General features: G+C 38.4%; 3 protein-coding genes across 3 annotated transcripts; 1 reads left to right on the top strand and 2 right to left on the bottom strand.

Annotated features, from left to right (window-relative positions):
• The first annotated feature begins 5,601 nt into the window (after positions 1-5,601).
• On the top strand, positions 5,602-6,671 carry LOC121784546 (putative F-box protein At3g23960). The gene has a single exon (XM_042182707.1). The coding sequence runs from the start codon at positions 5,618-5,620 to the stop codon at positions 6,644-6,646; it is 1,029 nt and encodes a 342-aa protein (XP_042038641.1). The 5' UTR covers positions 5,602-5,617; the 3' UTR covers positions 6,647-6,671.
• An 8,598-nt stretch (positions 6,672-15,269) lies between these two features.
• Positions 15,270-16,647, bottom strand: LOC121783939 (transcription factor bHLH96-like). Its single transcript, XM_042182126.1, has 3 exons — positions 16,349-16,647; positions 15,672-15,992; positions 15,270-15,514 (listed from the first exon to the last, which is right to left on the bottom strand). Exons 1-3 carry the CDS (start codon positions 16,586-16,588, stop codon positions 15,416-15,418), a joined length of 660 nt encoding a protein of 219 aa, XP_042038060.1. The 5' UTR covers positions 16,589-16,647; the 3' UTR covers positions 15,270-15,415.
• A 3,731-nt stretch (positions 16,648-20,378) lies between these two features.
• On the bottom strand, positions 20,379-24,301 carry LOC121785428 (protein DETOXIFICATION 27-like). Its single transcript, XM_042183846.1, has 8 exons — positions 23,896-24,301; positions 23,047-23,588; positions 22,860-22,946; positions 22,385-22,441; positions 21,433-21,671; positions 21,013-21,131; positions 20,839-20,928; positions 20,379-20,601 (listed from the first exon to the last, which is right to left on the bottom strand). Exons 1-8 carry the CDS (start codon positions 24,190-24,192, stop codon positions 20,545-20,547), a joined length of 1,488 nt encoding a protein of 495 aa, XP_042039780.1. The 5' UTR covers positions 24,193-24,301; the 3' UTR covers positions 20,379-20,544.
• Positions 24,302-25,670: the final 1,369 nt, after the last annotated feature.

Below are 25,670 nucleotides of genomic sequence, written 5' to 3'. Positions count from 1 at the left end.
GCCCAGCCCAGAATTTTGAGTACTATAAAGGAAGCTTCGTTTCGCTAATAGAGAATTAGTCTTTGTGTAAACGAATGTGAGATTTAGTTTTTGTGGTTATTTCCTTATAGAATTTGGATTCAATTTTAGGGTATTTTCTTTTTCTTGTAGTTAATTTTGTTATTATTTCCTTATACAATTGTATTTGATTCGAGGATTCTATTTGAAAATTTTTTCCTTTTAATGTCTACTGAGATAATTTCCTTACAGAATTCCTTACAGAATTTTGGTTCAATTTAAAATTTTGGCATGGACGAATTTGAATTTTCATTGACTTTCAAAGAAATGCTATTGACTGCAAAGTTATTGCTTATAGTAATGACTTGGAGTATTAATTATTCGCATTTCTTTAAGAAAACATAGTGTTATTCATTAGTACTGTCATTTATATAAATATTTCAATAGTATACGTTTTCAACCTAGCTATCTCCTAAAGCTAAACATACTAATATCATTTTTCCTTCATACACTATGGTCATTATTGTCGAAGACCAAAGTCATTTTCTTTCATCGAAGTATCATTTTATCAAAAATATCATTTTATCTAAAGCACAATACAATATCATTTTTAATTCGATACAATATCATTATTGTCAAAGACCAACATCATTTTTCGTACATCTGAATATCATTTTATAAGAAACATAAAATCATCATACAATTACGAATTCTTTAGATAATTCTCTATTAATATAATTTACCAGATTAATTTATTTCATTTACTATTTCAAAGAAATCGTCGAAAAAACTATACCGATACCTTTTAAATTCAGATATTATTTTTATTCTGACATAATTCATTAATTCATCTCATATTACCAACTGAGTCGTGCTTCACCCTTTCACATAATTGTTCACATAACTCTAAGCCCATCGATATTGGAGCTCATCACTACCACCAAATCTCATGTACACGCCGCTCTCATGAACGCTCCACCAACAATATATGTCCTTACACATCTTCAAATATCTATCCGAATCAAAAAAATTGTACTCGTACAAGCAAATTTCCAATGGTCATATCGCACGTTACAAGGTCATGGCTCCCATTGGCTTGTCGTTGATCGTGCATTGGGCGACCAACGACGTGTCATACGAAGCATTGAAGATCTGAATATCGTAGTCGTAAAGGGAGAGTGAGAAACCAAAACGGATGAGTGAGATCGAGATGGTCAAGACGAGTAACATCTCTTTATAAGGGAAAAGGCCATTTTCCCCTACTTTATAGGGTTTAATTTGTAAGTGAACGAAGGGTTATACTTATTGAATACTTGACTGCATAAACAAGGATCTTATTTTAGAATGATACTTAGAGCATCTCCAGTGGGCGGATGTCCCACTCGGACATCCACTAGGACTTCCCAAAAACACCTCCTGCCACGTCACTAGGACTTCCCATCCCACTGCCACGTCACTAGGACGTCCCCTTCGCAATCCGCCCTTCCCATCGCCCTTCCCACTAGGACTTCCCGCAATAAAAAAATCACAAATTCATAAATATACGTAACGGAATTATAATTTTGACACGGAATACGGGAAAATTGCAAATGGTTCATTAAAAAAAATTTACATAAAAAAAGAAAAAAAATTACATAATAAAAAAGAAAAAAATACATAATAAAATTTTTGACTCGGCTAACTCCTCGTCGTCCGTGCCACCGTCGCCCGTGCGGCCCCCGTCGTCCCCGCCGCTAATCTCGGCGCCATCATCTCCAATGGGTGGCATGCCCAAATCGCGCCGACATCCATCGATGACATCCTTCAACATCCTTTTGTACACAGGATCTGTCGTGCTATGCCACCTATGCATGGTCCGGACCAAGCTAGTCGTTATCTGCGCGCGGGCGAGACGGTCGTACTCTTCTGGGGGAGCAGGGGCCTCCGATTGGACCTCGAACGACCCGCTGCTGCTTCCCCTAGCCTTCCGCTGCGCAGCCTTTTGCCCAATCAGGCGACGACGCCGTCGGGAGTCTGATTGAGGTAGCGAGGACACTTCCTCGACTTCTGGGAGCTCGTGCGAACCAACACTGCTGCTTTATTCACCGGAAGCGTTGATCTTCGTCCGCTTCTGCCAGCCCGATTCGACACCCCCACAAAACTTTTGGAAATCCTTCACCACGAGATAGGACTCCCACTGGTCGAAATCTTTGAACTTCAAAGATATGTCGGGGTACTGCGCCAGGGCACGGTTCTTCACATCCTCCTCGGACATACCGCTGGTTGCCTGGCGGAGATTGTTTTGGTAGAGGCCGACAAATCGACTAAGCTTAGGCCTCAACCGCTCCCACTGTTTCCGGCATTGTTCGGGAACGCGACTCTTCGCCCCAGCCGGTTTGTGTGTGAGGTAGGCTTCAGCAACGCGATGCCACAGTCTGTCAATATGTTGGTTAGCACCCACATAGGGATCCTCGACTATTGAAACCCAAGCCTTCGAAAGCGCGACATTTTCCCACAGGCTCCAGACCGTCCGCTTTCCCGTCTCCTCATCATCCTCTTCCTCAGCCACCGTTCGCGAGGAAAAGCCCGTGGCTTTCCACTTGCCCTTGCCCCTGCCCCTTGCCGCTGTCCCCTGATAAACTCGTATTTTAACTGTTTTATTAGGCGTTAAACGTGGTGATAATTGGTTTTTAAATGCATATTACTTGAGTTTACGTTCATATTTCACTATAAAGGTGCTTTGATGAGTTTATCAAGTGTTTGAAGTTAAAATAGGTAAAAAAGGGTCAAAATGAGCCAAGCCGTGACTGGGGTCTGCTTCAAACGTTAATCTGCCTATCAATATGGGGTACGAATCCTATTTTGAGAGTACCATTGTCTTCATCATCGAAAGAGCTTCGCGTGGGTACCTCACACGCCCCAATCGGAGTTCGGATGAGAGAGATATGGCCGATCTACGAAAGCCGCGCGGACTGCCGGAAGCTACCCGGCCGGGTGAATTTTATGTGCAATAATTCCACCCGGCCGGGTGGCCAATTTTGTTCATAAAGAGTCCAGAGACTTCTACCCGACCGGGTGGATTTTATGTGCAATAATTCCACCCGGCCGGGTCCGTCTGACTGACGATTTTTAGCCCAAACGTGATTTTTTTGAAGGAAAAATAAAAGAGAGAAGCTAGGGCAACGAAAAATCATTCTCTACAAGCCGCAAAAACACACTCTCTCTCTCTAGGAAGCACTCTTGGAAGAAGATTGGAGATTCAAGCTTCAATTCATCCGCCAATTGTATTCCGTATCATGAATTCTTTTGTTTTCTTTAGTTTTTGTTTGTTTTTTACTTTGAACATGAGTAGCTAAACACTTTGTGTAGAATTCTTGGTGAAGATGCATTGATTCATAGTTATTAATCCAATTGACTTCGTTTTTATCTTGCTCTTGTAATTATTTGAATTATTCTTGTGCTTTTTCCTAACAATTGCTTGATCACCAATTGGGAGTGTAGGGTTTCTTAGAGTAATCGGGAGATGAAATAATTAATCTTGAAAGAAGAATAATTCACACCTTAATTCAATAGAACTCGGGAGAGTTGAGGTTTTGAGTGGAATCTGTTATCTAATCGATCTATTGGGAGTTAGGTCTAAGAATTAGAAGGGGACTTCAATTGTTACACTTAATCTACAGGTTTCTCACCTCGGGAGGGGGTTTAATCTACATGTGTGATTGATTCAATAATTCTAGAGACTTTAAATGGTAAATCGATTTCAATTGGGTTAGGCTATGAGTTGTGCATCGGATCCTTGAATTCTGCATATTTCTCCACCATCTTACACAGCTTTCTTAATTGCTTTCATGTTTAAGTGTTCTATTCTATTCTCTGACTTTACATGCTTTTAGTAGTTGTTAGTTTTAAAACCAAAAATTTCTGATTGTCTGGATAGTAGTTGGAATTGGTTCGTGGTACTTAAGTTGACACTTATTTGTCTATGTGGGATACGATATACTCTTGCTTGCTAAATGCTACAATAACCCCGTACACTTGCGGGTATTAATTGGGTAAAATAAAGTTGAGTCATCCCCACACCATCGGGAGTCTCCCTGATTGGAGATAGCCCCAACTCCTTTCCACGCCGGTGAACTGAGTCTCCGGAACAAAACTGGAGGGGGTATCAGTAGACAGCATATCGATAACCGGGCGATAGACATCGTCCGCTAGTGGTTCAGGACACCTGCCACCCCCTCCCCCAGGCATGGTCTGCATCATCCCCGGCATCATCCCACCCATCCCCATCATATTTGGGGTCATGCCCCCCATCACCGCTGCCCTGGGCATCATACCACCCATCCCACCCATCCAATTGTACATACCGAAGTAAGGGGACATCATACCACCCATCCCACCCATACCACCCATCCTACCCATTCCACCCATCCCCGACATTGCCGGAAGCATTGTCGCATTTCCGCTGGAGTGTCCCTCCAGTTCGACTGGAAATGTCGGAGTCAGCGACTCGCTCGTGCCGGGGGAGGTTCTGTCGTTCTCCATTAAGTAGAAATGAAATTTGTAGTAAAAGAAGAGAGAAACTTGTTAATACAAGTGGTGTGAATGAAATGAAGTGCAACGAGCCGTATATATAGAGTTTTTTTTAAAAAAAATTAATACCGGACGTCCGACCCGGACGTTCGACCCACACCACAATGGCGGACGTCCGCCCGCCCGTCACCCACACGTCCGAGGACATCCGACGTCCTTACGGGACGTCCGTATCCTACCTTCCACGCCACAATGGCGGACGTCCAGGTCGCCCGTCGCGGATGTCCGACCGGATGTCCGCCATTGGAGATGCTCTTAGGAATGAACTAGATAACTCTATAACATTAATTCGTACTAGGATTTTGACAATCGATTCATGAATCTAAGAAATATATTAATTTTCAATCCTCCTCGATTTCCGCGATGTTCGACCGCCTCTCCACCGCGACATTCGTCGGGATACAAGAGTTGCTACTTAACTCCTAGGTGGTGTTCGGTTTCCTAGATAAAATAGTTTCAAGATACAATCTAGGATAGAGTTGTGAGATTATTTTAATCATAGTGGATTAGCTATGACTATTTATCCCATAATTATCCATATATGATTGAATTGTGGTATTGAATTTCATGAACCATTACCAAACACACTACATATTTAATCTCGGGATACAATCTTGCAAACCGAACACCCTAGTGTATAATTGAGGAAAAGTGGAGAGTTGGAGTAAGAAGTTCGACTTCTTTCACAAATTGATCGCACCACCAACTAAAGGAAATAAATATCGTATATAGTAGTATTAATTTCCATCCAAAATTAAATACCTATTCTAATAAGAATTCTGGAATCATGGAAAATAATTTCCAAAAAGTAAGAATCGTGAAGTATTATTTTCCATGTAAAATTATAAAATCGGATTAATATGGAAGGAAGGGTATGACTATATTAAAAAAATGCAATTATACATCAATCCTATCTCCAAAAGGAAATAAATATCATACGAGTTTCCATCCAAATCTAACTAGGCTACACAAAATCTCTCTATATATATGTAGCTAAACTCCATCGATAGTTAACCATTCTCCACATAATTCTACCATCACATTCAAACACATGGTGATAATGAACATCGATGAGTTGACAGAGATTTTCTTGCATCTTCCCGTCCAATCGTTCTTGAGATGTAGAGCTGTTTGCAAATTCTGGGAAGACCTCATCGATTCCCGACCTTTTAAGAAATTGTACAACAACGTCAACAAATCAGACGACACGGTATATCTAAAATTCAGTTTATCCAACGGTCAAATCCGAGTGCAACACAACAAAAAGGCCTTAATATCGGAAGAATCCGACCACTTTAAAGGGTTCACCATTGGTGAAGTCAGGCTACATGGGCCGGTCAAGGGTCTAATATGCATCGAATGCACGAATCCCGAGGTGCCCATAGCCATATGCAATCCTTTTCTAGGCCAACTCAAGTTCCTCCCACTAATTTCCAACCCCTCGTGTAGAATAATATGTAGCACGGTTGGAGTTGGTTTCGATGAAGATTACAAAGTGGTGCAACTGTTCTCGTGCAAGAAACACCTCTGTCTCCACGCCCATGTGTACTCGGGAAGGACGAATTCTTGGAGGGAGTTGAGCGGCGCTGTCCTTGATAATCTACAACTTAGGTACAATAGTACTATAAAATCAGGGTGCAAGAATGGCTACTTTGCGCACTGGCGCGTAAGCCGGCGTATAAAAAGATATGAGTGTAGTGGTGAGATACTAAGTTTTGACATGAAGAATGAAGTGTTTAAGACCATAATGGTTCCGGCGGATCGGATTTGTAGTAAGATTTTTGCAGAAGATGAGCATTCGTTTCTGCGATTTGATATAGCTACTCCACTATATGATAGTAATTTGGTGGGAATTTATGAGTTGAAAGGCAAAGGAAGTGAATCGAGATGGAATCATGTGACGAATGTGGATGTGCCGTCCTTGAATTATATACCTGGGAGCATTGATACTTGTGTTTTTTTCGAGCAACATGTGTATGATTATCGTGCACGCAAATTCCTCAGCTTGCTGCCCAAACGGTACCGCATAGGGTTCAGAATTGTTGAGTATAGAGGAAGCTTCGTTTCATTGAATGCTTAGCTTTATTTCACTTAAGAGACTTGTGTTCATTAGTCATGTAACAAACGTGAGATTTAGTTCTTGTGATTATTTCCTTATTAAATTGTTGATTCTATCTCAGGGCCTTTTCATTTTCTTGTTAATTACTCCACCCGTCTCATAGTAGATGTCACACTTGGGAGATTATACGAGATTTTAGCAGATGTTATTTTGTGTGTTAAGTGGTGATACAAAATATAATTTTATAATTGACGTGAGAATGAACCTTTTCCAAAAGAGGAAATGTGACATCTTTTGTGGGACAGATTAAAAAGGAAAGTGTGACCTCTACTATGGGACAAAAGGAGTACTTTAGCGTTGTTGTAGTTAATTTTTGTGGTTATTTCCTTATAGAATTGATTCAATTTTAGGGCCTTTTTCTTGTTCATTCCTTTTTAATTTGTGATAATTTCCTTATAGAACTTTAATGATTCGATTCGAGGATTTTTTTTACAGTTTCTCTCCTTTTAATGTCTTCTATAATTTTTGTGATTATTTCCTTACAGTAGTTTAAAATTTTAAGTAGTTTAAATAATTTTAATATAATATCGTGCACTATGTGCTCGGTAAAATTAAATAAAAATATATTTTTTGCAATACATAAATTACCAAGCATGGTTGTGCTCTGCGTTCGCTAATATGGATAGGTGCTTCAAAAATGCTCGGTAATTAGCAAGCAACAAGTATGCTCTATCACTACGTTAGCAATTGAAACTAAATATATAAATATAATTATCCAACACTGGTGCTCATAGAGAACTAAAATCATTATATAAATCTCATGAGCCTTGTTGGGTCGTGATACCGCCGATCTCACACACGCACGAACGAGGAAATAAAGCACGCAAACGATATAACGTGGTTCGGTGATAATCCACCTACGTCCACGGAGAAGATGACCGGAATCTTATTGATGGAACTCTCAATACAAGAACTTCACACTCACAATCTATCACTCTAAGCAAACGCTAGCTAGTGCAAGAATTCTCTTCTTATTGTGTGTGTAATCTGTGTTCTGCGTCTCTCACTACTGAGCTCTATCGAGCTATTTATACAAGATGCAATCAAGAAATAAAATCCAACTAACTCTATTTCCCAAAGTTAGTTATAACCGCTGCTCGGCTAAAACCGAACTGCCATTCTTGGTTAGCAACCGAACTGCATTTCTCGGCTATCAACCGAACTGCCTTTCTCGGTTATCAACCGAACTGCCTTTCTCGGCTAGCTCAAAGCCGAGCTTTATTTCTTGATCTCTTCTCGGAGCTGCCGAGGCTCCACCACTCGATCACAACCGGACTCAAAGCCGAGCTTCATTTCCGAGCTCAGAAGCCGAGCTCCAGTAGTTTGCATGGACACACTTTCACAAATCTCCACCTTGTCCTTGCAAAACTCCATCAATATCTGGATTCCCTTCTCAATCCTTGTTACAAGCTTCAACACTCCACAATCTCAACCAACTTCAAACAATGTTTGAATTTCGAAGTTGGCAGAGATTTTGTCAACATGTCTGATGCATTTTCTTCGGTAGGAACTTTCACCACATTGATCTTTCCACTTTGAATCTCATCTCTGATGAAGTGTCTCCTCACATCTATATGCTTCGACCTCTCATGGAACATTTGATGTTTTGCTAAACATATAGCCGAGTTGCTGTCACAGTTAATCTTCACTGCTCCCAGCTTCATTCCTAAATCTTCCAAGATTCCTTGCAACCATTTTCCTTCCTTTGCAGCCTCAGTCAGAGAAATATACTCAGCTTCGGTTGTGGACAGTGCAACCACAGACTGCAAATTTGATTTCCAGCTGATGGCTGTGCCATATAGTGTGAAGATGTAACCACTCTGAGACTTTCTGTTGTCTAAGTTAGCCGCATAATCCGAGTCACAGAATCCTTCTAGGACTTCCCTCTCCTCAGACCAAACTCCACCACCAAACTTCAAGCCAACCATGACAGACCCTTTCAGGTATTTCAGAATCCACTTTAGTGCTGCCCAGTGATCCCTACCTGGATCAGCCATATATCTGCTTGCAACGCTTATGGCATGAGCCACATCCGGCCTTGTACATATCATCAAGTACATCACACTTCCCACTATATTTGCATAGGGTATCCTGCTCATCTCTTCTCTATCTTCAGCTGTCTTTGGCATCTGTTCTTTACTGAGTTTGAAGCAGCTAGCCAATGGAGTGGATACTGACTTTTCACTCCTTACCTGGTATTTTTCTACCACCTTTCTGATATAATCAGCCTGAACCAATTTCAGTTCTTTCTTCTTTCTGTTCCTGACAATATCCATACCCAAGATTCTCTTGGCTTCCCCAAGATCTTTCATATCAAATCTCTGCTTCAACTCCTCCTTGACAGACAGCAGCTCACTCTTGCTTGATCCTGCCAGCAGAATATCATCCACATACAGCAGTAGATAGGCCAGTATTAGATTTCCACTTCTCTTGACATACACGCAGCTATCAAAACTGGATCTCTCAAATGCCATCAATTCCATCTGCTCATGAAACTTCTTGTTCCACTGCCGGCTGCTTTGCTTGAGCCCATATAGGCTTTTCTTTAACAAGCAAACTTTCTTTTCTTCTCCCGGCTTCTCAAAACCCTTAGGCTGCATCATATAGATCGTTTCCTCTAGATCTCCATGCAAAAATGCTGTCTTCACATCAAGTTGATGCAGCTCCCAGTTGAAATGAGCAGTCATGGCCAATAAGATCCGAATGGAAGTGTGCTTCACCTTCTTCTTGATTTCCTGTGATCACAACATCCTCATCAGTGTCTGTTCCAGCAGATTCTCCACCAAACTCAAGGTTTTGCATTTCAGAGCTACTGCCACCACCAGAGGGCTTCCCATCATCTTTAAATGGCATCTCCTCTTCATTGAATGTCACATCTCTGCTCACAATGATATTTCTGCCTTCTCTATCCAAATTCCACAATCTGTATCCTTTTACCCCATCTTGGTATCCCAACAACACACATTTCTTTGCCCTTGGCTCCAATTTACTCTGCTTAATGTGTGCATAAGCAGCACACCCAAACACCTTCAAGGCTGAGTAATCACCTAGGCTTCCATACCATCTTTGATCTGGGGTCTCATTGGATATAGCAGATGATGGACACTTATTGATCAGATTAGCTGCAGTAGAGACAGCCTCTGCCCAGAATCTCTTTGGCATTCCAGAGTAGAATAGCATGCACCTCACCCTTTCTAGCAATGTCCTATTCATTCTTTCTGCCAGCCCGTTCTGTTGAGGATTTCTTGGCACGGTCCTATGCCTTCTTATCCCTTTCACCTTACAGAAACTATCAAACTCCGCAGACAGAAACTCCATGCCATTATCAGTCCTTAGATATTTAAGCACTGAGCCCTTTTCATTCTCATATCTAGCATGCCATTCTCTAAATTTTTCAAAAGCTTGGGACTTCTCTCTTAGAATGTAAATCCACACTTTTCTTGAGTAATCATCTATGATGGAGATGAAATACTTACCTCCACCTATGGATTCAGTTTGGGATGGCCCCCACAAGTCACTGTGGGCATACACAAATGGGGCTGATGAAGTGTGTTTCCCACCAGAAAATGGCAGCTTCTTTGCCTTTCCTAGAATGCAAGATTCACATTTCTTTAGGCTGTCTGATGCACTTAACTTCATCACTCCTTGTTTAGCCAGCTCTCTTATGCCTTTCTCACCCACATGTCCAAGCCTGGCATGCCATAGATGCAGGTCTTCTGTCTGGGCAAGATTCACAGCATCAACCACGGTTTCACCCAGCAAATAGTATAGGCTGTTCTTTCTCTGGGCCTCCATCACAATTCTGGTGCCTTTTGTTACTGTGAGGATCCCATCACCAGAGTTGAATCTGCACCCTTTTGACTCTAGCATTCCAAGAGATATTAAATTTCTCTTGATTTGAGGAATGAATCTGACTTCTGTGAGAGTCTTCATACTCCCATCCTTCATCCTCAATCTGATGTTCCCAATGCCCTTGACATTGCACACTTGATCATTTCCTAGCATCACTGATCCTTCCCAAGCTGATAATTCTTGGAACCAAGATTTGTGTGAGCAAATGTGGAAGGAGCACCCTGAATCCATGATCCAGCATTCTTCAATCTTGGCCCCTGAGTGGATATTCAAAGCTTCATTATCTTCAACATCCTGAGCCAGATCAGCAGTCTCTATGTTCCCAGCCTTTTCTTGCTCTTGTTTCCTCTTCCAAGCAAAACAATGCTTCTTTAAATGGCCCGGTTTCTTACAGTAGTGACAGCTTCTCTTCTCCTTCCATACTCCACCTTCTTCCTTCTTCTGGAACTTCTTCTTGGAACCCCTTTTATTCTGATTATTTTTCACATGCAGACTCTCAGCTACTGGATCAGTTTGTTTGTTATTAGCCTTCTGCGATTCCTTCATCTTCAATGCAGAATGAATCTCTTCATAGGTGACCTTGGTTTCTCTTCCAAGAAGCACTGCATCCTTGAAGTGCTCATAACTTTTAGGCAGGGAATTGAGCAACATCAATGCCTTATCCTCATCTTTAATGACCTCATCGATATTCTCAAGATCATCTATGCATTTCCCAAACTCCTCGAGCTGTTCAGAAATGCTCTTCCCATCTGAAAACTTGAAAGCAAGAAGCCTTTGCTTCAAATGTAACCGGTTCGCCAGAGACTTGGTCATGTACAATGACTCAAGTTTCCCCCATACTCCTGCAGCCGTCTCCTCCTTGGAAACTTCCCTTAGCACCCTGTCCGTGAGGTTCAAGATCAGGGTGCTATAAGCCTTATACTGCATATCTTGAAGCCTTTGCTTCTCCTTTTCATCAGCATCAGGTTTGCCTTCTTTAGCGTCACCTTCATTCTTCAAGATATCCCATAGGCCTTGCTGCATCAAGATGGCCTTCATCTTCAGCCTCCACAGCCCAAAATCGTTTCTCCCGGTGAACTTTTCCACCTCGAACTTGGCTGTAGACATTTCTCAAAACGAGCGGTGGGCAATCGCCAAGATCAGCTTATACAACGGAACCTCTAGACACGAACTCACCCAGAAACCAATCAATCGGCAAATCGTGGAAGTCTTCCCACAGACGGCGCCACTTGTTGGGTCGTGATACCGCCGATCTCACACACGCACGAACGAGGAAATAAAGCACGCAAACGATATAACGTGGTTCGGTGATAATCCACCTACGTCCACGGAGAAGATGACCGGAATCTTATTGATGGAACTCTCAATACAAGAACTTCACACTCACAATCTATCACTCTAAGCAAACGCTAGCTAGTGCAAGAATTCTCTTCTTATTGTGTGTGTAATCTGTGTTCTGCGTCTCTCACTACTGAGCTCTATCGAGCTATTTATACAAGATGCAATCAAGAAATAAAATCCAACTAACTCTATTTCCCAAAGTTAGTTATAACCGCTGCTCGGCTAAAACCGAACTGCCATTCTTGGTTAGCAACCGAACTGCATTTCTCGGCTATCAACCGAACTGCCTTTCTCGGTTATCAACCGAACTGCCTTTCTCGGCTAGCTCAAAGCCGAGCTTTATTTCTTGATCTCTTCTCGGAGCTGCCGAGGCTCCACCACTCGATCACAACCGGACTCAAAGCCGAGCTTCATTTCCGAGCTCAGAAGCCGAGCTCCAGTAGTTTGCATGGACACACTTTCACAAGCCTCTCCTCCTATCACCAATTGGTTTTAGTATGGAACCCATAGATAGCGGGTTGCCGACAATGGGCCAACTTTAACTGACCCAGCAGGTATATATGGGCTGAAACTGAAAAAAATGACTAACCCAATAGTATTCTGGGCTTAAAATTTGGGTCAGTGGTCCAACCAATCAAAAAATAATTGGGTCAGTGGTCCAACCAATTAGAAAAAATCCAACTCCTCCCAAGTTTGAGTTAAAAGGTTTGAAGGAAGGTGTTGACCATTGAAACTAAATATGTAAATATAATACGAAACATTTAATAGGGCAAGGGGCGTCTGAAAGATTTATCGGCGCTCATTGACCAGAATCTTATAATTGAGTTACTTATGCTACTAACTGAGTTATGCTTCACGTAAATAGATACCCTTTCATATAATTATTCACGTAATAGTAATGTGTCAAATAGAAAAACATTCTATTTATTGAATGAGTAATCATATCACATAAATCGTGATCTATTGATAAGAAGTTATTGACACATACATAACTCTAATACTATCAACGATATTGAATCACATTTATGACCACGGCTCCACCGGTCTTGCCATCGATCGTGCATATGCATTGCATGCCCAGGTTAAATTGAGGCGTCTTGTTTTTTTTTATCTCAATGTCGTAGTCGAAAAGGGAGAGTGAGGAACCAAAACGGATGAGTGAGATCAAGAGGGTCAAGACGAGTAGCATCTCTTTAGAAGGGAAGAAGAGGGCCATTTTTTTACTTGGGTTTAAATTGTAAATGAATGAGTATACTAATTTATAATATTGGCTAGGTCATGCCTTAAATGAAAACTAGTATATTATAGTTAACATAGGAGACTGAATTATGATTTAATAGTTACACTAATAAAGAGAGGAAAATGGCTTTCATTCCACCAACTTTTTTCACCAATTTTCCTTTACATTAAACTCGTGTCGAACTCAAATGAGACTCCTAAAATTGGACGGAGGGAGTACTTTTTTTTATAAGAGAATATATATGGATGAGATACCACAATCACAAATCTAACTAGGTGATTCAGTTCCATGAGAGACACTGTAGTGGCGGATTTTGTTTGGGTGAGGGGGGAGTTGGGTGTGGAAGAGGAGGCGTCCGGAAAGCCTAAATATCCCTTTAGGGTCAAGCCGAAAATAGCATAATCGCACATCCGTTAATAGAAAAATATCCGTTTTCAATAAATATCATGTTATAGTTAGTAGCCTGGTGATTGAGTTCATAGGAGAATGAATAAGAGTTGCAAGGCTACCCCTAACTCTATTAGTATGGGGCCTTTTGGAGAGCATCCCAAAGAAAGAGGAAGAGAAAAGTAGTAGAACTAGTGTTAATGGATTGTGGAGTCCATTTCCTAATATGGAAAGTTTCTATTTTTAGGAAACAAATAAAAAAGGAAAGAATTTCTAATTTTAAGAAACAAAGGTACATTTTTCTTTTTTTTTTTCGGTCCATAAAAAATTTCTTATTTAATTATGGTGAGTTTCGCTGCCAAAAGTAATAGATGAACCTAAATTGACAAAACATGTATCCTACCAAACAAAATCACACTATAAAATTTGCATGCATATAAATTTATAAAGACTAATTATTTATAGCCATCGTTTGTTTTAATTAGAATTACCCTTTGAGCACAGGAAGGAGGCATCAAGGAGCGGAGGACGGCCTAACGACGGCGATGTGAGTCATCCTCTTCGTCTCGAGCTTGTTCATCGATGGCTTGCTCCACCGCCACTTGTGGTGGGCCTCCGGAGATAAGTTCCAATTTGCAGTCAGTTCAACATTAAACTTTTCTGCAATTGAATTTGAAGAAATTGAATTCTTTATTCTGTAAAATGATGAGTGTGCAGTTTGTTTGTGTGGATGCATGTAGTGTTTGTATTGTGCTGTAGTGTGTGTTTGTGTGTGAAAATGTCCTATTTTGTAACTATTGAGTTGATGTGTCTTCGTCCAAACTGAGTTGCTCATATTACCAACTGAGTTGTACTTCAGATACCATTTCGTATAATTCACGTAATGTATAACATTATAGTAGCATGTCGAACATAATAAACACTCTCATTATAGATTGAGTAATCATATATCATATAGTAGTATACAATCACCATATTATTGATGACACACATAACTCTAAGGCCATCGATAATGTAACACTTCACGACCATCCTTTCTCATGGACAAGCCGCTCTCACTAACAATCCACGAAAAAAGTGAATCCTCCGTTCAACTTTCCCATAGTCATGTTGCACGTTAACATGCTCCTCTCCCCATCGAGATACCCACTTGGAATATTTGCCGGGAGCGACGCTTTATGGTCACGGTTCCTAAGGGCATGTAGCTGGTCGTGCACGTGGTGACCAACGACGTGTGGTACGAACCATTGTAGATCTCAATGTCGTAGTCGTATATGTTGTCAAAACCAAAACCGATGGGTGAGATCGAGAAGATCAAGACAAGTAACATCTCTTTAGAAGGGAAGAAGAGGGCCATTTTTTTCTACTATCGTATATGTTGTAAATGAATGACTATGCTAATTTATATATTGACTAAGTCATGCCTTTTTTTAAAACTAGTAAATTACTAGATTTAAAGTGGCTTCTATTATGCTATTGCGATATCGATCCTTATCTCTTATCTGATTATCTCATATTCCATACATGTAAAATTGATACTAAAATTTATGTAAAATTGCTATATTTTGTAAGATGATAAAACTAGTTGAGTTAAATTGTCTCTTCTCCAAAAGCTCGAATCTGACAATTTAAAGGGTTAAATAGTCTTTTGAAATTATCAAACAAACTTCATACATTGTTTAAAGGGTGAAATAGTCTTTTTATTATTTTTCTGGATTTATTTCATTTTATAATTTTATTTTATTTCCTATTCAGCTCCCAAGATTTTCAAACCACTTACAATTATTGAGTAGTATTAAATATGTGACATGCTTAAACTAGACTATTAAACTATAATAGTACTATAAAATAACATACTACTTCCATCTTAATACTAAGTTTTACAAAATGTAAAGAGATATGACAATTTTCTAAGCTAAAGAAGTAGATTCTTGTTGGATCCTTCCAATCATCTCTTGTATTTTTGTGGCTATCTCATTCACTGAGCTGAGCTGGCATTCATCTTCTACCTGCATTTCATTTTATGTAATTATTTAACAACATTTTTCACTCTTTCGAATAGGAATTTGTCTAATGCATGCATGTGACCAACATGTCATATATATTGGCATTTTTCTCCTTAATTAGAGGGTGTAAAATATGAAATAAAATGAGTAGAAAACATACCTTAACACTGAAAGAGTATAGAACCGATTGATCAACGGTTGTGATGCTAAGATGGAGAATGTTGAGGCAAAGGGATTGAAATCCGGCCACCAATTTGAGGAGTTGCTTAGAGTTTTTCTTTGCTAGGATCTTGATGCTTGCATGACCCTCCATCATCGTCACCTCGATATCCGACCGCCTCTCCACCGCGACATTCGCCGTGATACAAGAGTTGCTACTTGAACTCCTAGTGTATAATTGAGGAAAAGTGGAGAGTTGAAGTAGATGCTCGAGTTCTTTCACAAAATTGATCGCACCACCAACTATTGATGCTTGATCTCCCTACAATGTGACATTAAATTTAATGTGAGTAATATATAATGTAATAGTAATATAGTATTTATGGCAAATTATTAGAAATTCCATGAAATTTGGTCAAATTATGATCTGTCTCCAAATATTAAAAATCAGTCGGAATAATCATGTAGATAAGATCTGTTCGTACAAAATCATTCATGGAAAAAAGAATATAGTTTCCTATGTATAGTAGTATATTCTGAAAATTTTTCAATCAGACAACGTTTAACTCAAAGGTTAACATAATCATACACATAAGTATATCCACAAAAAAAAATAAGAAGACTAGTTATTTATGGGAAATGTTAAAAGAATAATAATTATTTTTTAAATAGTTTTACTCTTTGAGAATAGGAAGGAGGCATCAAGGAGCGGAGGACGGCGAGGTAGTCGTTCATCTGGCGGCGGCGATTCCTCTCGACGGCGATGTGAGTCATCCTCTTCGTCTCGAGCTCCTCCTCGTTCATCGATGGCTTGCTCCGCCGCCTCTTGCGCCGTGCCTCCGGTGTGTTGGCCTTTTCTTCAACTCCAAACATGTTCAATTCCGTAGTGTAGTTGTAAATCATTGCTTCCATAGCCATTTTTTTATCTCTCTAAAGCACTGTTTGTTGTGTTATTGAGGAAGGAATTGAGCAGACAAGGGGGCAGCGCACATATAGGAGAAGATGGTGAGTTGCAGTCTATTTAAAATAAAATTGAAAATGTTGACAAACGACTAGCTAGATAGACGATCAAGCACAACTTAATTTGTAAAACGCTTCTCATTTAACCATTACATCGGAGGTTCAAGTCACTACGGAAGTAAATGGAGAACCATTAGCGCGACTCTACTAACGGGGGAGGCAGCAAACAACTTAATTAGTAAAGATAAAATACATATGTAATTAGAAAATTATAAGTTGCTAATCAACCTTGTCTATTTGGAAACGACCTTACCTTAATCCATACGTTTTTCATGGGTCGCACTACAACTTTTGACGTGCCTAGCTTCTAATTATGAAGAGAATAAGGTATTTAATTTAATATTTAAATTGAAAACATTTGCTTGTTAACATTTCCCGATGTCTTCTCACTAGAGAGGTCAATTAAAACATTCTCTTGATTTTCTACTCCATAAACAACCCAAAAACAAATATTTTCAACTTGCACAAGAATATTTTATCTTACATAAATTCATGATACTGCAAAAAATCATCAAAATTCTATTCTCTATACAGCCTATTTTCATCAAAATTCTGCATAGGAATATTTTCTTTTCATCAATTTGAACAGACATATTTTAAATTTGCACAAAAACATTTTCTCTTGCATAATATGGTTACAATTTCAAGGTATGGAATATTTTCTCTTAGCATAAATTCTGAAACCACACCATAAATTGAACGACATCAATGAATGTTGTGGTTTTCTTTATTCATTATTTTAAAAAAAACTTCATTAATTTCAAAATTCGAAACTATCATTGGTCCTACGATCCATCCTAACCCATTTTGGTGGTGTATTTTCGTTCTGCATCTGACATTCATTACTAGCAATGATCGCAACATTAAATCGTATATCATAGATTAAATTAAAAAACAATATGACATCGACGTATGATACATTCTTCTATGTTTCAATAGTAATTCAAGTATACTAATGTTAAATAAGTACAAACATAATAGTAGTATATCCACAACAACCACGTTGGTGTTGATGTTGTGTTGGTGTCGGATTACTATTGAAAAATAACAACTTGTCCCCAAATTACCGGAAATAAATGAAGGAATTTTTACAGCTGGAGGGCTAGCAATAGCTGGATAGGGTTTTGAGTCTAGACCTTAATTACCACATTAAAAATTATTTACTTAATTCCTTCAATTGGCCTCTAATAAGGTCATCCAAGAAGGAAATTATGTCAATCATTATACAACTGTACTATCATATCCTAAGGGTCTCTTTGGTAGTTTTAGTTAGGTTAATTAATACTCGTATTTATCCTACTTCTAGTATTTATTATGCGAGTTAAAAAAAATTTTAACCCGTGTATTTTTTCGGTCTGTCTTGTTTTTCATGTGATAAATAATTGTAATAAACAGGTGTTAATTAATCTATATGAAAATTCAATCATGATACCTAACTCAAATTATCTTACTATCCTCAGAATTTCGCCCTCCCGTTTGAATTGAGATTCACTAGGATACTTTTATACGATTAAAATTTAAATGTAAATAGTAGTGCAAATTAATATACCAAACATAGAGTTAAAATATTTGTTTTATTTGTCTAACATACCAAACAACCACTTGTGTTATCTTATTCACACGAAACTAAATAAACTATCTTGTTTTAACTAATATTACAAATTCTAACTCGGCTACCAAATGAGACCTAACTTTCTAGGGTGCCAAGAAAGTTATGGTACATTGCTATGATCGATGGAACATTTTCTTAAGTCTACTCTTTGTAGCCCGGATGGGGTACACCGCTTGCAAAACAGGACATGAAGATGTGGATCGTCATGTTCTATGTCATGTCATGTTCAATTTGTAATATTATTCGGAATAAGATGTTCATAGTGAAGATGGAGAAGAAGTGTTTATTTTGGCATCTTGATACGTGGATTAGAGGATGGTGTCCTAATCCTATTTTCTACCGGTGAAGTGTGAGATAAATTCAATTATATCAGAGACTATAAGATTGAGCTGTGCACGAAGAGGCGAGATTGTTTTTTGCCTAGGCTTTTGTGTGTGTTTGTATTTTTGTGGCAAAACTTTGATAGTTGTCACATTGAACTCTTGCTCATTAGAGCACCTGCATCGATGCTTTTATGCAAGAGCATCCGCCGTGCTCACCGCTGTGCTCTTGCCGACGGTACGGCCCTGCTCTTAGCTAAGAGCACCGCGGTGCCGACGGCAAGAGCACGAGCAGCCGACACTGCATGCTCTGATTGGCCGTTGGTTTATCATTTTTTTTTGTTTTTTAATTCGAAAAAATGTGAAAAATTCAGATTTAATAAAAAAAATATCTTCTCACTTCCCAATAAAATATATCCATTTTTTCCACATTTTAAATTTATTTTTTTATTATTTTTATCCCAAAATTCACACTTTCATCTATAAATAAAATACCTTCATTTCAACACAAAAAATCACACTATACCAAACAACTCTCTCAACCTCAATTTTTAGGATTTTAATTATGTAATTTTTAATTTTTAGTATTTTAATTATGTAATTTTTAATTTTTTAGTAATTTGTAATAGTATTTCCGGTATTTTTAATGCATTTTAATATTGTGGAAATGTTTTTAGTAATTGAATTATTTAAATTGAATAAAAGAATGGTGGGACCCTTGAGCATGCTCTTGCGGAAGAGCGTGGATGTGGGTATTATGCTATTGCAGAAGAATAGAGAGTAAAAAATGAATAAAAGTAGATCCGGACCAACATCCATGCTCTTGTCAAAGAGCATGGACGTGGATGGTCTCCTGTGATTTGGATTAACTTTTCTAACGTTAAAATAATGCCATCACATTTATTTCTTGTTCTACTGGCTCGCACAAGGTAATTGAATTAGGTACTGTTAATTTGTTATTTAATTAGGAGTTCACATGCATCTTCATATTTTCTTCTGCGACACATAATTAAAAGGTTAATGAAGCATAGAGTTTGAGTAAACACTACTAAAAAGCCTAGTCTACTTCCATCCAAATCCAGATGTCTTATACTAATTGCTTGTAAATTAATATTTTCAACAAGCCAGCCTCACTAAACAGCTTTTGACATCTTATACACTTGGATAAAATACTTAAATTACGTATATATCAACTTTTATTATTAAGATTATCTAGTCGCGATCTTATATTTCAAAATCATATAATGCAATAAAAATTTAAATGAAAATATTAATACAACTGAATTAATATAATACGGCATGGGTCATTTTTTCTTGTATTTTTTATTATATACTTTAATTTGGCAATACCCATATGAATTTGGGCTTTGGAAAATTGGGCTGTTATGTACGGCATGAGTATTGAATCTAAAGCCCATGAAAGAAATAACCATGCTTCTTTGTAGACGTCCGCCGGTGCCGGAAATTGTTTCCGGTTCAAAACCGGCGGAATTTTACCTATTTATTTCCCTGACTTTGAGCCGAAATAGCTAGTTCACTGTTCAAAAATATCGAAACAAAAGTGGACGATTCAGCACGTTTACAATTATTTTGGTTTCAAAATTATAACCATCGATCCGATTCCGGGTCAAATCAACGCTTGCGATTAACCATGCATCTCTACTTCTTTGCTATCTCCTATTAATTCATATATATTTGATACGGATTTAGTTTATAATTGTGCCAATACATACATATGTTACTAGTTTATAGGTTGTACAAGCAAAAACCAAAATCTTTATAAAAAATGTAACCTTAAATCCAATCCAATACATCACCATTATATATGAACTTGAATTCTGGTGTCACTTAAATTACAATTTTAGTAAGTACTTGAAGAAATTACAAAAAAAATTAGGTGTTGGCCCTATCTCTTTATCAGTTTATGCAGTGTTTCTTGAATCTGACCACTTGTTCACATGCATAGTTGCCTTAGCCGCCTGCAGAATTCAGACATACATTATCAAATTGTGATCAATAATAATAAGACACATTTGAGCTATTTTTATCATTTTTCATTCTGAAAAATATTCCTATACATTTGTTTTTTTTCCTTTTATCATTTTATGTCAGATATATACCTTTCATGCACCTAGACTATTGAAATGTTTATTAATAGTAATACATTAGACAAAATATTGAAACAATAAAAATTAAATAATATTTAAACTAATTACCTCCTTTTCCCAGTCACATCTTATTGTAATAATAGCAAGTATTAGTGTCTGAACTGCAGTTCCACCGAATATCATACCAGCCCAAATGCCCTGAAATAAAATATGAAAATTTTAATTTAATCTAAAATTGTTAATTATGTGTATTAATTTCAAAATTATGATTTTCATGCATACCATAACTCCTTGATCAAATACCCATCCCATCAAAACTCCAAGTGGAACTCCCACCAAATAGTAGCACCCAAGGTTGATGTATGCCACGTATGATTGCCATCCAGATCCAACGGCCACCCCTTCATCATTCAAACACCTTCTCAATTTCATTTTTTCATCATGTTTTTTCTATTCAATTATTATAATGCAAACAAATATCAACTCTGATTTTGTTAATAAATTTTGAATGTGAAAGAACATGGGATGTGTACATCAGGACAATAAATATTACATTTAATAGGATTGTGTCATCCATGTCAAAGTAAAATCAAAACATATGTGAGTACAAAATTTAATGACAATAACTGATTAGGTGCTAAAAGAGATAAATATTATGAATGGCCACAAAGTGTAACATATTTTATGACACATATATCTTACCTGAGAGAATTGGTTGAACACTGTTGAGAAGAATTGTGAAGGCTAAAAGAAGAGAGAGGTGGGAGACAGCTTCTAAGACAGGTGGGCTTGATGTGAAAATGAGAGCAATCTCATTGTGGAATAGCATTATAAGTAGCCAAAATATTAATCCAATCACCATTGATTCACACACTGATACTATGGTTGCAAATTTGGCTCCTTTCCCATTCCCTGCTCCTAGCTCATTAGCCACTCTTACCCTGCATGCATTTCCAAATGTGTCGTCAGCGGTCGAATCACATGTACTAAGAAAGCGAATCGACTTTCTCTTCGGGCACTAAATGGTGAAACCTCCTATCTATAACAGAGAAGTTTGGATATAAACATCATCACTTTGTACAGAGTAAAAATCAAACAGTTCGATTATCATGTGATGTGTTCGGTCGCAATTGCATAAACATACTTGCTGCTCCTCCTTTTTCTCTCTCTTTTTGTAATTATAATTAACTGTAGACACCACGTGACAAACGATATGCCTGGACTATTAAAATTTTAACCGACAACGTAAGGTTTGACCAAATCCAGCACATCTACTGCATTGATTGAGTACCATGTTGTGTAACTTTCTAAAAAGGTCCCTCCATGTTTTTATTTAATACTAGTATTGTTAATTTACTATGACATGTCGCAGAACTTTCTATTTACTACCACATGTCGAATTTTTTGTTCAATCAATGTATGACCAGCGGTACTTTTAATCAATCCACCGTTGTTTCTTAAAAAAATGTATGACCAACGGTACTGAGACATGTGTCATTGCATTAACCTTAAAAAATGGAGTACTACAATTTCAGTCTAAGTCATTGCCACAGTAATGACTAAAGAAATCCTGTGTTTAGTGATTAATTATAGATTTTGTAACATAAATTATTAGAAATCATAAAATATAATTCATAAAGGCAATGATTTTTACCCGGTTCCAGCAAAAAATGAAAGAGGGATCATCATTTCCCAGCCATTGATGTTCATGCTGCAAAAAAAGAAAAAATAAATTATATACACATATATACAATTTATCAACTAGAAGACATACTAATGAATATGTAGCAAACTACTATTCCATATATATTTTGTCAATTGTAGAGAATTAAGATAAATATGAATATTCTGTACCACGAGAGAGATGCGACAAATTAAGTCACCAAAAGAGAAAAAGACATATTAGTCAAGGTTGTAGCAATATCGAAGACGAAACTAGAAATTGATAGTCACATTTAAACTTCATTTTGTAATATTAAGCAATTCTATTCATTAAGTTTCGATTCGTCGTCTACTTACCACACAGATAACATATCAAAATCGAACGTTCTCAATACTACTTTTTAACTTCGTATTGTTCTATAATACAATTTTAATCATTAAGTGGTGACTCGCCGTCATCTACTTACCAGACAGACAATGCATCCACTGCAATTGTCGCGTTCTTGAGATTTCCAGTCATCACAATCAGAATCCTGTAGTACCAATTCTCCAAACTAGTCCATTTCAAAGTAAAAAAAAATTAAATCAATATTTTATAAACAAAAGTAGTTAAGATAGTAGGAAACGGAGAAGGAGAAGGAGAAGGAGAAGGACCATAGCATGACACCCGAAGAAGCCGAGAGCTTGAGGAAATCCCACAGACCGCAGAACGCTTGGGTCGAGAACCCGGTCCACGTCTGGGGGCATCCACCACCGACAACGTAGACGAACAAACCAACCACCGTGATCCACCACGAGATGTTGAGGGTGAAGGCGGTGGCCACGAGGCCGAGGCCGAGGCGGTAGACGAGGAGGTAGCTCATGAGCACGTGCACGATAAACGCACCGAGGTTCACGTACGCAGTGACGATGTTCTTGAGCTGGCTCTGCAGGAAGCGCTGCAGCGGGAACGTCATGGCGAAGCTGAAGTGGAGCGGGATGAAGACCAGCGCCACCGTCCCCGACAGCTCCGCCACATCGTCCGGCTGCCCCACCGCCTTCAGGATCGGGGTGGCGTAGAAGAAGAGCGGCAGCAGCGCAACGCAGCACGCGAAAAGCACGATCCACGACCGCTGCAGGTAGATCCCCAGCATGTAGTGCTTCTTCGCCCCGTACGCCTGCCCACATAGCGTCTCCAGCGCGCTCGCCATACCTAACTGCCATTATTACAGACCAAACATGAGAATTCAGACAGAATCTAATTCTCATCACATTTGACCAATTTAACCAGCTGAACATAAAAAAAAAACTCATTTGGTCATTTAATATGTTGGAGGAAAAATTTAGTTTGATATATCTTACAAAAACTATAATTCAAATTGACCATTCTATTAGTTTAATTTCATATAATGTTACAAACTCATCCTAAAAGAAGACCAGTCTATAAATCTCACGTCAGTTGTATTACATGACAACTGACGTGGGACATTGGAGTTGGTAACGAGATGTTTGGTTCGGAATTACCAGGAGGCCGAAGTCGAAGCCGACGATGACGTTGGAGGCGATGGACATGGCGGCGAGCTCGAGGTCACCCAGGTGGCCGGCGAAGGCCTGGGTGATGACGAACATCGTGTACGACGTCATGCGGCTGAAAATGGCGGGGCCCACAATCCGCCATAGCATCTTCGTCTCCACCCAAACTCTGCTACTCAGCCGAGGGTTGTCTCCATCTTCTTTTTCTACTAATTCTGTGCTCTTTCTTATGTCTTCTAACAATGGTGCCTTGAGCTGTGTTTCATCATTTTTGGTTGTGTTTGACATTCTCTCTCACTCTTGATGACTGAGATGAGAAGAGAAGAGAAGAGAAGGGAAGGGAAGAGAATAGAAGAGGAGAGGAGAGAAGAGAGATCTTGCAATTAAATAGCAAATTCTTGGACCTCATTACTCATCAATTCAATTCGTATTTTGCTTTAATTTTTTATGGCCCCAGCAAATGCAGTTGGGTGTTTTAGTTACCGAAAGTGTTTTGAATTGAACAACCAATATTCGATAAGAATAAGTCATGTGGCAATTTTTAATACTACTACTGTGATTGATTATGGACTATGTCAATAAAAAACATTAATAATCAGTGATGTGGTACGTTTTACTACTATAATTGATTATGTTCTAGGTCAATTAAAGAAGTTTAATCGTCACAAAACAAAAAATTGATCTCATCTTCATTGGTCATGTGATCTACTAGATATATATTTGTATAAATTAAGTATCTATACGGATATATAGATAGACCTATATATACAGTGTATTAGTAAGTTATTTTCTTTGTATTAAGATAGACCTATATATACATTCATTGATGCTTATCACTAAGTTAAACATATAGGTGGTGTTCGGTTTCCTAGATAAAATAATACCAAGATATACTCTATAGGATTGAGTCGTGAGATTATAATAGTTTGAACTATGTAACGGTAGTAACTTATTACGTTTGAACTATATAATAGTTTTTATTCTTAAATGTCTATATTATAGTATTTAAATTATATATTTAAGCTTAAATGATAATTCTATAAATATCCTCAAAACTACCCTATATATATGTATAGATTAGTAGTAGTATATTAATGTTTGGTTTGTTACTTCTTTCCGAGGAAGGAGAAATGACAACTGTCCTCTCATTTTGAACATAAGCCAGCCCCTCAAATTTTGAACTCTCTAAATTAATAATTAATTTACTACCACATATATATTGCTAAAAATATTTTTGACCAATATACATGTGTAATGGTATAGACCAAGAAAATTAATTAATATGGTATAAAATTCAAAGTGATGTTCATTGATGTTCATGCTGCAAATAGAGACAAACCAATTGTGTACAGAGATACTACATTTTTTAATAACTAGAAGACATATAAAAAAAGATAAGTACATATATGTCTGAAGACTCCATAGACAAACCAAATATTTTGGCAATTTTTTATTAGGACATCCACAGTATGGCGGACGATAGCGCGCCCGATGCATATATGTCTGAAGACTCCATAGACAAACCAAATATTTTGGCAATTTTTTATTAGGACATCCACAGTGGGGCGGACGATAGCGCACTCGATGCATAGAGCGCGCTATCGTCCGCCAATGTGGCTCCGCGGACGACGGACGATGCGTCGTCCGCGCCCTACGCTTAGTCCGCGGATAAAGCGCTGACGATAGGGCATCGTCCGCCCATTGTGGGCGCCGCGGACGATGCAACGCGTTTTTGTTTTTTTTTTTTAATTCGAAATTTGTCTATT

Source organism: Salvia splendens, chromosome 21, assembly GCF_004379255.2.
Source record: "Salvia splendens isolate huo1 chromosome 21, SspV2, whole genome shotgun sequence".
NCBI classification, from domain to species: Eukaryota; Viridiplantae; Streptophyta; class Magnoliopsida; order Lamiales; family Lamiaceae; genus Salvia; species Salvia splendens.
Note: the sequence above shows the minus strand (reverse complement) of the source record. Positions and strands in the feature narration are given on the sequence as shown.

Excerpts from the sequence above, each read along its gene's own strand:
- LOC121785428 (XM_042183846.1), bottom strand. The coding sequence starts at position 24,192 with ATGTCAAACACAACCAAAAATGATGAAACACAGCTCAAGGCACCATTG. Across the intron at positions 22,947-23,046 it reads TCTTCGGGTGTCATGCTATG|TTTGGAGAATTGGTACTACA; the intron begins GTCCTTCTCCTT and ends GAAATGGACTAG. Across the intron at positions 21,672-22,384 it reads TCATTTTTTGCTGGAACCGG|GGTAAGAGTGGCTAATGAGC; the intron begins GTAAAAATCATT and ends AAATGCATGCAG.
- LOC121783939 (XM_042182126.1), bottom strand. The coding sequence starts at position 16,588 with ATGGCTATGGAAGCAATGATTTACAACTACACTACGGAATTGAACATG. Across the intron at positions 15,993-16,348 it reads CTCCTTCCTATTCTCAAAGA|GGAGATCAAGCATCAATAGT; the intron begins GTAAAACTATTT and ends GTCACATTGTAG. Across the intron at positions 15,515-15,671 it reads TATACTCTTTCAGTGTTAAG|GTAGAAGATGAATGCCAGCT; the intron begins GTATGTTTTCTA and ends AATGAAATGCAG.
- LOC121784546 (XM_042182707.1), top strand. The coding sequence starts at position 5,618 with ATGGTGATAATGAACATCGATGAGTTGACAGAGATTTTCTTGCATCTT.